Below are 13,805 nucleotides of genomic sequence, written 5' to 3'. Positions count from 1 at the left end.
TCTCTCTCTCTCTCTCTCTCTCTCTCTCTCTCTCTCTCTCTCTCTCTCTCTCTCTCTCTCTCTCTCTCTCTCTCTCTCTCCCTCTCTCTCTCTCTCTCTCTCTCTCTCTCTCTCTCTCCCCCTCTCTCTCTCTCCCCCTCTCTCTCTCTCCCTCTCTCTCCCCCCTCTCTCTCTCCCCTCTCTCTCTCTCTCTCCCCTCTCTCTCTCGCTCTCTCTCTCTCGCTCTCTCTCTCTCTCTCTCTCTCTCTCTCTCTCTCTCTCTCTCTCTCTCTCTCTCTCTCTCTCTCTCTCTCTCTCTCTCTCTCTCTCTCTCATGTTGCCTTCAACTTCCAATACCATACACAGCAAATTAGGCATGGCAGCTTCATTATAGACTATTTCACAGTTAAAACGTAAACGTTATAGTTTCCTTGGTTGCAGTCTATGTAAACGACATCAGCTGAGAGGAAGTAAACATGGACCCAACCTGTTTCCTAGCAATGTCATTCCAGTGAAACTGTCATGACATTGTGTGCCTCTGCAAGATAGTTTAGAGGGTCCAAACATAATATAGAATAAGATCATTAATAGTTTCATAAATTAAAAGCTCTACACACCAACGGTCCAACCCGCAGGTGTTTTCACTTTTGCCTGACTGGACCTCTTCTAACAAACGTTATGATTCTAATCAGTACATTTGATGACAACACGTCGCTCCACCCAACACAAGTCGAATCAGCAAGTGAAAATAATGTACCTGTGTGGGTGTTCACTGTGCAAAGTCTTTAATTATAAAATACATTTTAAACATGAAAACTGCCAGTTTGGAGGCTGTAAACAATATAACATTCTCTGTGAAGAGATATGGCTCTTGAAGTTGATAATGATGCGAAAAGCAGGCAAACGTTACAAAGCTCAGGAGCCTTGACGTCAGAGAGTCGGTCATCTTTACGCCGGCTTCACACTGGCTGCGTGGCCGGCCTCAGTCGGCCTTAGTCACAGCTATAGGTGGGAACAGCCAGGGTCCCACTGCCGAAGGACGCCAGGCTGCAATCTGGGTCATAAGGGGTTAAAGGTTTCGAAATGTAGCTGGACCCAGATGCATTGAATGACTTTAATCAGGGATGTCAAACTCATTTCAGTTCATGGGCCACACACCCCTAATTTGATCTCAAGTGGGCCAGACCAGTAAACCACTCCAGAAAGATCAGAAACGTTATCTGTCACAGAGTTTCTTCTCAGCTTGATGTTGGCAAACGCAAGTTGCTTCTGCTACGACAGCGTTCTAAGGCCGTTATATGTTAAATAATGTTACGGACCCGGAAGAGAGGGGTAATATTCAGAGAAAAAACTCTTAAAAAACACTTTTAAAGTGCTCATATTATGCTTTTTTGCTTTTTCCCTTTCCTTTATTGTGTTATATATCTTTTTTGTGCATGTTATCCAGTCCACCCCAAAGGGACTTACCATCTCCAACAGAAAAAACTGTTCACAAACTGCTCCAAACAGCTCTATTGTAGTCCAGCCTTTACTTCAGAGACAAACGTGGTCACTTTGGAACACGTTATAATGCTCGCCTAGCTGCTAGCGTGGCACGCCCTCATACTCTGCTTCTGACTGGCTAGTAGTCCTTACCTAGCTACTGAGCATGTGCGACTCCCAACAAAGATGGAACAGAAGTGAGATGTCTCACTCTGTAGCTAAAACAGAGAGCTCAACACACAGGGTGAAAGGAGGAGCTGCAGCAATGTGCAGTACAACAAAAATCTGGTGTTTTTTGAAAATTAAACCAAGTAAACCTATTCTGATATAACCTCTAAATACAATTATGAACCTGAAATAACTTATATGAACCTAATATGAGCACTTTAAGATTAAAATTGGATATTCTCTGAGATTAAAGTGGTAAATTTGGAATTGGAGTTAAATACTTCTCTGCAATTTTCACACTTTGCAAAGTCATCCAGTGGGCCTGATTGGACCCTTTGGCGGGCCGGTTCTGGCCCACGGGCCGTATGTTTGACACCCCTGACTTAAATAGTTTTAAAATCGATAATTTGGGGTTCATGCTGTTTGTCATCCACCAAAAGACTTTCATATGATTTGTTTTTCTGTAACCTGCAGCCAAATGAAACACTGAGCCTGTGCGGTTCCAGATGCTAGAAGTAAACCAAGAGATGTCTTCACCACATCCCAGTAAATATTTGTTATAATGCCATGTGTCATACATAAGACACGTTGTAAATACGCTCAGTGATTGATCATGTTTCCAACAAAACGACCAGAGATTTCTTCAGGCAGCATTGTTGTTTCAGAGACTGATGGTGCTGCCAAATCACGTAAACCAGGTACAGTGGGCAATGACAGATCTGTGAAATAGAAACAATGAGAATGTAAATTGTGCACAGTTTTTTTTTAAACGCATTTTCTTCATTGCATTGTATGCAGACATGAAGAAGAGGAGGAGGAAGACTCGACAGAGCCCATTCAAATTGCCAGATAGTAACAGCATTTTCCTACAGAGTCTAAATGAAAGCGGGGACCGAAAAGAGGTTGGTGTGTGTTTGAATACAACTGTATACATATAAGAGATGAGATAAGATAGATTTTATTATCCCAAAGGAAATTGGTCTTGGCCAGACAAACAATATCTGCTGTTTAAAGACTTCAACACAACATAGTGCATACATACATGTAGTACACAGACACAGACTGCTGCATCACTCTGCATGGACAATGCTCATGTTGCATGCAGAGACTGCCACCAGCCAACAAAATTGCACACTGCCCGTTGTACAACATACATAGTACATCATAATAGTCGTAATATGTGCAGTAAGGGTAAGCCGTCTTATCACCATACAATTCTGATAAAAAGAAAAGAAAAAATGTACGTGTGTGTTTAAGATAAAAAAACAGCATTTCAGGGGTTAGGCTGGCTTGCTTATGAATATGTTCTTTTACATGCACTGCATGATACTTGTGTGACACAGTAGCTGTGTTCTAAACCGTTCCCTCATTCACTCACTCACTCTTCCCTATATAGTGTTTAATAAATAGTGAACTATATAGGGAACAACCAGACCAACAACAAGATTTCGGACACTAAAGCGGGCGCGCCCAGCATCATGTAAACAAACCGAAACAAAAATACTTCTAATACGTCCCTGAAACAAAACCGAGCACTCAGGAGGATAGTCAAAGGTTGTATATATGTTGCATGTTAAATTTCCAATGTTTATAACTGAAAGCCTGCTTCATTTTTCCTTTTCAGTTTCCGCGGGTCCTTCTTCTTCTCCGCGAAACACGACCGCGTTGCATTGTGGTTATACGGCAGAAAAATGTAGGGTGCATCGTGTGTGTACTCTCAAATTAGTTGTGCATTGTGGGTATTTTAGAGTGGACTATATAGAGAATTCGAACACCACTTCAAAGTGGCGAACACTAGCCTGGATGCCAGCCGAACGTAGCCCCGCCCACAACATTTGAGGTCGGGAAGTTGGGTCTGGACTTGATCCGTTGTGGAGCAACTATGCTCGAACCAGAGCTGTTCGGACCAATCAAATTGTCAGGGCGGGCTTTATACGATGATGGACATATGATCAACAGTAACGTAATCAACCACGTCACCAAAGAGCGCTTGGGTTGAATTTGTTTACAACAAAGATGGCTGCCGCTGGAGAATTGAGATGTGTAGATTCTTCCATCGCGTCTGTTTATAGAAGATATCGACAGCGCATTCATTTTAAAAGAGGAACTGAGAACCGCGATCACGTATGTATACACACTGCCACACACGTCTGCACGACACGGAAACTGCCGCCTCTGCCTCTGCTCTGCTGAAGCCTGCCTTTGACTTGCAGCTTCTGTGACGTCTGTCTCTGTTGCTCTGATTGGTTGGAGGTCTATCCAATTGAGTGCAGAGGCATTTTCTTTCCTGGTTCGGTTGAAACACGCCCCATAATCACAGCCCAGTGGAGCAGTATCAGACTCATATTCTGACTAGAATCTGAGCATGACGACGTCAGGCCAGGCGAACACACTCTATAGTGCAGTATTTCCGTGATAGGGAACGGTCTCAAACACAGCTAATTTCTGCACACACAAAAAAAATGATCGCCATGTTAAAGTGCTGCTGCTGTTCTTTATGCACAGGAGATGCGTAAATTCCTTGCTTTGCCAATCGATGAGAAGACGACCCACGCTGCTCGAATGATGGCCAAGCTGAGGAAAGAGCTGCAAGAACAAGTGGAGGAGGAAGAGGAGGAGGAGGAGGAGGAGGAGGAGAAGGAGGAGGAAAAAGAAGTAGAAGAAAGGGAGAAGCTGAAGAATCTGAAAGAAATCAAGAGTAGGACAGTTGTCCCCAAACAAACACCTGGCAGACATGAGCTGAAGATGGCCATGATGAAACGAGGTGAGTGGAGAGAGAGCAGAGTGCACGCCATGGCCAACTTGCTAACGTGAATGTTAACTGTCATCTGTCCTCTGTCTCTAGAAAACGTTACAAAAGACAGCAAACATGACTTCATCTCCATGGAACGGCAGAAGGCAGTGTTGGAGGTAAATGATTTCAAGAGTTGCTAAGAGCTTAATAAAGGAGGAGCCACGTCTCATCTGGATTCAGTTTCTAAGGCTGCTGTGACTGGTGCTTTTTGAATGTCTGCTTTTTGTAAGATGTCGGATGCTGTCAGTCGCCTCGGACCACATCCATGATCTATTTAGGAAACAATAAAACTCTATGTTTGTTTATGTGAAACAAAAAGGGGAACTCCACCGGTTTTTCACATCAAAGTCTGTTTACAGGTCTTGTGGAGTACTACTGCATATCGGAAAATGTGTATAAAACATTCTGTGGCTGTGTGAAATCGGATCAATTACAAAGGAATAGAAAGAAGTTAACTTACCAGACTTCTGTAGCTCGCTCCTCTTCTCTGCTTAATGGTATCAAGGCTACTACTAGCATAGTCTTTATCAACAACGTTTCATTTACGGGATTGCTCCAGTGCTGCCAGAAATTCTGCTGGATGTCCCTCATTTCAGCCGGATGTCCATCACCTTCCGCTTTCTTTGTGTTGACATTCTAAACTCAGGCCAATTTATGAGGACTATGGTTAAAGCTCTAGTGCGTAACTTTTTGATATTAATGAACTTCCATTACATTTAAGCCATTGCCAGATGAGTTGCTACAAAGCTAATTATGACTTTCAGCTCCACACTACTCTCTCTGTATTTCTCAGTATGACTATGTTCAGAAGATTGTGGCGTCCGGTGACTTTCCCGCACAGAAACTCAAGTGAAGATAATGACCTCTTCTGAAGAGTCTATCATGTTTTAATTAATTAATAATTTTAATCCTCCGTGTCCTCCTTGGCTACTAGCGACTGTGTGGAGGAGGGGTGGGGGTGAAGCGCGATCACGGAAGGCTTGTATCATGTGGACGGACCAACAGTTTTGTTGTCATTACTTAGAATTCCTCATGAGGGAGACAGAAACTACACACTATAGCTTTAACTGCTCCTCAGATCTCTGCAGGGTAAATCCAGACAGCTAGCTAGACTATCTGTCCAATCGGAGTTTTCTGTTGCACGACTAAAACAACCTTTGAACAAGAACGTTCCACCAAAAGAAGCTCCTTCCCGAGGCTATTTTGCAGAAGCACCGTTGCTCCGTCCGGCGCTAAGTGCCGCCCAAGATGATTGTGATTGTTTTAAAGAAATGCCAATAAACCAGAGCACGTTTTTCTCCCATCTCGGAATGCTGTGTGAATTAGCCAGACCCTCCTCCGCAGCACTGTGGAGGAAGGTCTGGCAATGCGAGACTACTACTAACATAACACACTCAAATCTCTGACAAGTTGCAGCGTGGGTAGAGTTGCCGCCAGGAGCAAGAATGTGTGAAATAAATAAAAACTCTAGCTTGGCCCTCTTGCTTCATTTGCCCCCTCTCTCCCTTCCTCAGTTATCTCTGATGACGAAGAGGGCCGAGATTTTGAGGATGGACAAAGCCATTGCAAAAGAGGAGGGACAGCTGAGACGGCTCGAAAAGATCATCGAGAGAGACAACCTCAACTTCGAAGAGTTCCTCAGGGAGAACGAGAAGAAGTCGGTGGAGGCCAGAACATTGTAAGAAGCATCATGATATGACATGTTGGCTGAGTTGTTTAAAGAGTCACATTGCAAACGGTTGTCCTGTCTCTGTTGTCAGTTTTGAATGCGAGGCCAAGTCCAAACAGGAGAAGAACGCTCAGATCAAGAGACTGACTGCTGAAATTGGGACTGTGAAAAGGTAGCAGTCTGATAATTTTGTAAAATGAACATGTATGAGTGTGCACATTACCCATATTTAAGTGCATAGAAGTGTTAACCCTAAAGGTACACTGAGGGGAACTATAAATATGGGGGAATAAAATGGGCGGGACAGTTATGTCATGTGGAATACCATTGATATCTAATGTTTGTTTTTCATAGTGAACTCGGCAAGTTTGAAGAAATCCTGATAGACTACAAAAGATACAAGGAGCTTCTGTTCGAATTGTCTCCTCCAGAGTGGCAGGAGGCCCAGAAGACCAAGGGTTTCAAAGCTAATGTCCTAACTGATGGAGACGTTTTGGACGAGCAGAACAGGGAGCCCGAGGAGTCAGCTATTAGGAACGGCAAGTATGGAAGTAAGAATTATGAGGACCAGGGTACAACAGGTTAAAGGGATACTTTGGAATTTTAGTGGGGTTGCATAAGGTACTTATCCATAGTGTATGCAGTAGATGGCGGTCGACACACCTCTAGTTTGGAGGATCAGACAGGAGTAGCAGATGAAGCTAGTAGAAGCTGAGCAATGTACTGCTGTGGAGGGGGGCAGCAGCTAAACGTATTTTAACCACCTAAAAAGGAGACCCACCTATGAAAAAACAATATCAGTTTAAGTGTAGGCTATGTTTAGAATACTTCCACCACTTTACCTTGCAGTCAGACAGCCCTGTTAAAGAACACGAGAGTTTCTGGTCTACCACTGCCTCGATCGGTTAGTTTGTTTCTGTGGTGTTTTAAAAGGGTTAGCCTTACCTGACAAGCCAGGGAACTCACCATTGGCAGGGCTCAATCCGAGGGGCGGGATAAACGGTTGTCTTTCAAATTCCCTCGGCACGCAATAGGATAGTGCTACAACCAAGCAGAGAAACACTAGTTGATAGATTAAACACATCTTCCTTTTTTAAGAATGACTTCAGTGCCGTTCTTTGTTCTTTTCTCAAAGAAAAGCTGAACTCCAAGTCTTCCAGAGTCACAGCCAAAGCCGATTCCAAAGACCGCTGTTCCCAGCAGCAGCAGCAGCCATCTTCTTTGTTTTCAAGTAGCAGGGAATTCACGCGGAACTGTCGTAACTCTGCCGTCATTATGTTAAGCCCGCCCACCAACTTTATACACGATGTGATTGGCCCGGCTAGAGTTTGGCTTTTCCAGCTCGCAAGTCAACGGAGAGTTTTTAGATTATATTCAACTTTATTGTCATTGTGCAGTGTACAAGTACAAAGACAGCGAAATGCAGTTTGCGTCCAACCAGAAGTGCAAAAAAAAAGAAGAAAAGAGCAATGCGATATACAAGTATAGACAGGTGGTGCATAGGCAGGACAAGAAATATATTGCAGTGTTATAAGAGCAGAATAAATATTTCAATTCAATTCCATTTTATTTATAGTATCAAATCATAACAAGAGTTATCTCAAGACACTTTACAGATAGAGTAGGTCTAGACCATACCCTATAATTTACAAAGACCCAACCATTCCAGTAATTCCCCCAAGAGCAAGCATTTAGTGCGACAGTGGCGAGGAAAAACTCCCTTTTAGGGAGAAACCTCGGTGGTGAGAAAAACTTCCTTTTTTAATATGGCTTTGTAATATGAACAACGTATGAACAACATGTACAGATATGTGCAATGTAGTAGCAGTGACATTATACTAGTAGTAAGAATAATATGGATATAGATATATGCAGTGCATTAACAGAATATATAATAAGAAAAAAATATAAAAATATATAAATATATAAAGAATAAATATGGATATACTGAATGAACCATATAGACAGATATGTACAGCTATGTGCAGTGTGGTAACATTATGAGAGTAGTAAGAATAAGTGTATGTGCAGGATGAATAGTATGAAGAGCAGTAGAATATGGCTATGTATAGGTGTAATTACAGTATGCACATCTGTAAATAAATAAATAGAACAGTATGGGTGGGGTAGAGTAGTGCAAATTGTCCGGGGGGCTTAGTAGGTTAAATTGTCACCGGGATGCAGAGCAAGAGTTCAGTAGGGTGACAGCCGCAGGAAAGAAGCTTCCTCTGAACCTGCTGGTACGGGGGCGGAGAGACCTGAGACGCCTCCCGGACGGGAGTGTGGTGAACAGGCTATTTTTGGGGTGAGAACAGTCTTTGATGATGCCGCATGCCTTACGCAAGCATCGCTTGCCCTGGATGGTCTCGATGGAGGGGAGTGAGGAACCGGTGATGCGTTGGGCAGTTTTCACCACCCTCTGCAGTGCTTTCCGGTCATGGGCAGAGCAGTTGCCATACCAAACTGTGACACAGTTGGTGAGGATGCTCTCGATGGTGCAGCGGTAGAAGTTCACCAGGATCTGAGGAGACAGGTGGACCTTCTTGAGTCTTCTTGAGTTGCTAGACCCCCTGGCTGCAAATTACATTTGCTGCCGATAGGGTGCGTCTAGATTTCTAGGCTAGGGTTAGCCAGCAGTTAACCAGCAAATCCCCTTATCTTATCGTTTTTTTCAATGGAGTCTGGTGGCTTTGACAAGAGTATCGAACAGTGCTGTTTGACGGCAAGGTAAAGCTTTGAAAATATTCTAAATAAAGCGTACACTTAAACTGATAATGATTTGTTTGTATACTTGTTTAGTTGGCCAAAATACATTTAGCAGCTGCCCATACTGCCCCCGTCCTCAGCAGCACATTGCTTAACTTCTGTTTCTGTCCTCCTGTCTGCTTCTCCAAACTGGAGGCGTGTCGACCGCCATCTACTGTAGTTACACTGACTATGGATTAGTACCTACCTCGTTACAACCCCACTTAAACAAAATCCAAACTATCCCTTTAATAGCCTGATATTGTTGTTTTTAAATCTAACTCAAGCGTGGTCTAAGGAGTGCTTTGTTACAGTGAGTATGGATAGTGCTTGTAGTGTGATTGGAATGATAACATGCACACAGGTTTGGAGACAAAGGTTTCCAGTCCAGGTGGAGAGCTGCCTTCCATCAGAGAGACCAGGCTGTCCTCAGCCCACACCGACACACTGTGAGGAAACACAAACCTCCATCACAACACTAAGGCCTCGTTTGCTGCACATCCAGTAGTTATCCTTTGCATTCATACACACTGATGCGGTGCTAAATAAGGTGGGCCATGACTTCCATTAAAGGTCCCACATTGTAAAAAGTGAAATTTCCATTTATTTTTTGATAATGAAGTAGGTTGAGGTGTTATATAAATACTGTGAAAGTATCAAAACGCTCAATCCACAGAGAAATGCACACAGCCTGTATTCAGAAACTGTAACTTTAAACGAGCCGTCAGGACTTCCGTACAGTGCTGTTACAGTCATTCCCCGGCTGCAATGATGGTGCAAAGACTCAGAGACTGCAAATGCGGAAGACCCAGAAACGTTGACCAATCAGAGTTGACCAATCATGGCTTTTTTGGGAGGGGGACTTAAAGAGACTGAAGCTAAAACGGAGCGTTTGAGACAGAGGGTGAATACAGTTACAGCACGTAAACATGTTCTAGTAGAAACCCAAAATACAAGTATGAACCTGAAAATGAGTATAAAATGGGACCTTTAAGTGTTCAGCATAAGGCCAAATATAGATTTCAGAACATAGCTTTAAAATTTGTTTTTACCTTTTAAAGACATATAAAGTGTATATTTTTTGTGTGGATACATTATGATCATTTACACATACTTTCACAATTCATAATCCCTCTGTTGTAGCAAACAGCATGTTGGTGTTATTTTGAACTTAACACTTTTAAATGAATTTAAAATTCATTTTCTACACGCTGCTGCTAAAAACATTCTCCTGACCCCAAACTCTTTCTTTTTTCCTTCCAGGATCACAACTTCTAAACTGGATAGTGACAGCTCAGAATATGAGGTCAGTCAATCTATTTTTCTGACTTAACATCTCTCTTCATCTTGGTATAGCCTACTTATCTCACCTTATCTTTGTCACTGCTGCAGCATGAGCCAGAGCTGTACTTCACCGAGCCTCAGCAGCTTCTGGATCTGGTGACAGAGCTGACAGAGCAGAACTTGTCCCTGATTCAGAACACTACAAGGGTTGAAGAGACGCTGGAAGAGCTCAGACAGTCCACAGAGGCGACCAGGAAGAAGATGTAAGCGTCAAGGCTCTGTGAATGAATTTTGTCTGTTGCGTTGCTTTAAAATGAGCAGACCCATTTGCTCTCCTGAAATCTGCAGATGTCTCACTTTTTTACTTGGAATTTCAGACCTATTATAATCCTTTTTTTCCTGTACACAGTTTACTCCCTTATAGGAATGCACCGAATCCAGATTTTTGGGGTTCGGCCCGAATACCGAATCCACTGGTTAAGATTCTGCCGAATCCGAAACCCAATACCGAATCCTCCTCCCATCCTCAGTCCATTAACACAGTAAACACATTAATGAAGTAAACAACGTCCACAGTTTTTAGCTGTGACTGTCCTTCCTTTGCCGTACCTGAAGTTGCTGCATTTTGGCTGCTGTCTGTAGATTCCTTCATGCACAACTCGTATTCTTTCGGATATTTCATACGAAACTGTTGTAACAGCGGTGATGTTGTGTATTGTTTAGGGTCCTCGCCACCACCAGACAAATCGGCATTGCAGATTGAACATGTAGCTGGACTTGAATGGCCTTCTTTTGACTGAGAGTACTGCCAAACAACACTTTCTCTGCTCACGAGTTCCATTTTCACTTTCTCACAGCCTACTGCATTGAACGCTCCACCTACGTAAACACCTTCCCATGATCAACGGCGGCTTCATTACGTCGACCAGCGTAGCGCACGTAGTGCGAGCGTAGGGTTTGGTGGAGAAACATTCTAAGGTTCGGCAGAAACCGAACCCCGTCAAAAAGCCCAATATTCGGCCGAATCCGTGCCAAATCCTGGATTTGGTGCATCCCTACTCCCTTATCCCCTCCACTTTACCACATGAATCAAATGCTCAATCCTTTCTGTCTGAAGTGAAAAGGATGAAGAGCAGCTAACCCTGCAGATTAATGACATGAACCAGAGAATCGAGATTGAGAAGGCACGAGGCACTAAGCTCAGACAGAAGGTTCAGCTGCATGTTTCATTGAACAAAGAAGACCAGGTAAGGAAGCAGAATGTGTTTGACAACACCCAGAAATCATGTACGGTGGCATTAGTAGTCTCCTCATCTCTTCCCCTTTTCATCTTCCCCTCCTCTTGCTTGCAGGATGTTATGTTGGATGCTCTGGGTGAGAAGGTGGTAGAGGTCCATCGCTGCTGCGTGGATGACAGGATTACCAACCTCAGCACCTTGGAGAAGCTGGCCAATATTGAGAACTGCATGTCTTTACTGCTGCAGGGCCTCGAGAGCATCCCTGAAGAACACTTAGAGATGATGAAGAAGATCAAGGACAGCGAGAGGAGGAGCAGGTATGTCTCGGTGAATATACTTTCTCTTAGTCTCGCATTGCCAGACCTTCCTCCACAGCGCTAAGCAGGAAGGTCTGTCTAGTCTACACAACATTCCAGGATGGGAGAAAAACGTGCTCTGGTTTGTTGGCATTTCTTTAAACCAATCACAATCGTCTTGGGCAGCACTTAGCGCCAGACAGAGCAACAGTGCCTCTGCAAAATAGCCCCCGGAAGGAGCTTCTTTTGGCGGAACATGTGTACGTTCAAAAGTAGTTTTAGTCGTTCAACAGAAAACTCAGATTGGACAGATAGTCTAGCTAGCTGTCTGGATTTACCCTGCAGAGATCTGAGGAGCAGTTAACCATAGTCCTCACAAATCCACCGGAGTTTAAAATGCCAACACAAAGAAAGCTGAAGGGACGGACAACCAGGAGAATTTTCGGCGGCACCTGAACAATCTCGGAAATGAAATGTTGTCGATATAGACTAGCTTTCTCTTGACTGCGAGAAAAAGTTGATAAGCAACAAAGTCAAGCCTCTTCTGAAGGTGATATAAAATAGCAAGGGCATTCATCACAACATAACTCCCTGTCTTCCTTCGCCATGTCACAGGCAGCGTGAGGAAAAGCTGAGAGAGCAGAGTGAGAAACAGAAGGAAAGGATGAGGAGGTACTTGGAGAGATCTCTGGCTGACTCCAAGAAAATAGTAAGTCGTTTGCTGCATTTATAAGGTGTGGCACTGGGTAAGATGTGGGTGGAATCTGTTGAACTACATTATAGCTCGTAACAAAATAATAATGTGTTGTAGGGCTGCACAATATATATTTTATTATTGTCATCACAATATCAACTGGCGCAATAAACACACCGCAAAAGACACAACAGATTTTTTGTGTTAGTTAAAAAACTGTCATTCTTTTTTGAGTGGTGCCTTTTATATTCAATTCAATTCAATGTTCAATTTGTTCAATAAAAGATTGTTAGAAACGTTTTTTAATTTCAACAAGCAGTTTGTTGTATTTTAGCAGAATACTGAAAGCTGAGTACACTTTAATATCTGTTTAGTTATTGCAAGTAATATTGTTATCGCGATATTCAACAACGTTGCATATTTACCTCATATTGTGCAGCCCTAATGTGTTGCTCCATTTTTTATATATTATATATATATATATATTATTTTTTATATATTCTCTTTTAATGAATTAGAACCAGGTTTAAAAACGGAAACTGAATTTACTGTATATGTAAAAAAAACGCACATACAAAAGAACCACACGAGCATTGCGTAGACCAGGGGTCAACAACCTTAGGCACTTAGTTCAACCAATGGCGCACTAGCAATAAGTGTGCAAGAGGTTTTTTGGAAATGTTCCAATCCGCATGCCAAATGACCTCTTTCACACCTATTGACAGGAGCACAGCCTGTTGGATAAATGCTGACGTGGCACACTGATTTACAAGAACATTTTAAAATGGCTCTTCATTTTAAAAAGGTTGCCGACCCCTGGCTTAGACTCTTTCCCATTTTCTTTCAGAGTGGGAGAAAGCTCATGCCCAGATGCAAGCCTGTTGCCCAGAAAGTCAGAGTGAGCAATGTGGACAACAGCCCTGCTGAGGATGAGATGCATGCCTACCTCTTCACCTCTGAGGACACAGAGTAAAAGACAAAAGACAATCTGTTGTGTGCAATCATGCCTCCAACACAACAGTGGAAATAATTATGGGATATTTGGTTGCTTACACCACATCAAATCAAATAGAATCAATAAATCAACATCAGCTAAAATGTTAACATGTTAACGTGTAAAAGAAGGACTTGTATGTAAAGTACAATAAAGCAGTATGATTGCAGTGAAAACTGGTTGTTTAACTGTTTAATACCGTATTAGCACTTCAGATATTTTGATTATTATGATCATATGTACACTAAATTATCTAAACATGTTGATTGATTCCAGAAAATTCACACAATGATCTGATAATTTATATTGAAATGTGCCTCCATCTGTGCAATGCAAGAAATATGTCCCACGTTTTCAAAATACTGTCTTTAGGTTCTGTCATAAACCGGGTTATAATTTATCAAAAAAGACAAGAAAGCGACAGTAGGTGGTGGTATTGAACATTTATATGCTTACTGTCAT

General features: G+C 42.7%; 1 protein-coding gene across 1 annotated transcript; it reads left to right on the top strand.

Moving 5' to 3' along the window:
* The first annotated feature begins 2,135 nt into the window (after positions 1–2,135).
* LOC144525027 (cilia- and flagella-associated protein 100-like) lies at positions 2,136–13,770 on the top strand. The gene is made up of 16 exons (XM_078261522.1): positions 2,136–2,175; positions 2,265–2,327; positions 2,428–2,531; positions 4,135–4,393; positions 4,475–4,539; positions 5,938–6,101; positions 6,184–6,264; positions 6,447–6,631; positions 9,202–9,286; positions 10,101–10,143; positions 10,230–10,384; positions 11,239–11,368; positions 11,474–11,676; positions 12,271–12,364; positions 13,197–13,318; positions 13,716–13,770. The coding sequence occupies exons 1-16, from the start codon at positions 2,136–2,138 to the stop codon at positions 13,768–13,770; spliced, it is 1,848 nt and encodes a 615-aa protein (XP_078117648.1).
* Positions 13,771–13,805: the final 35 nt, after the last annotated feature.

Source organism: Sander vitreus, chromosome 10 (genome assembly GCF_031162955.1).
Source record: "Sander vitreus isolate 19-12246 chromosome 10, sanVit1, whole genome shotgun sequence".
Taxonomy (NCBI): domain Eukaryota; kingdom Metazoa; phylum Chordata; class Actinopteri; order Perciformes; family Percidae; genus Sander; species Sander vitreus.
This window is presented reverse-complemented; position numbering and strand designations above follow the sequence as displayed.

Coding starts and splice junctions, on each gene's coding strand:
- LOC144525027 (XM_078261522.1), top strand. CDS start 2,136: ATGCTAGAAGTAAACCAAGAGATGTCTTCACCACATCCCA. Junction 9,287..10,100: donor TCAGCCCACACCGACACACT/GTGAGGAAACAC, acceptor TTTTCCTTCCAG/GATCACAACTTCTAAACTGG. Junction 13,319..13,715: donor TTCACCTCTGAGGACACAGA/GTAAAAGACAAA, acceptor TACTGTCTTTAG/GTTCTGTCATAAACCGGGTT.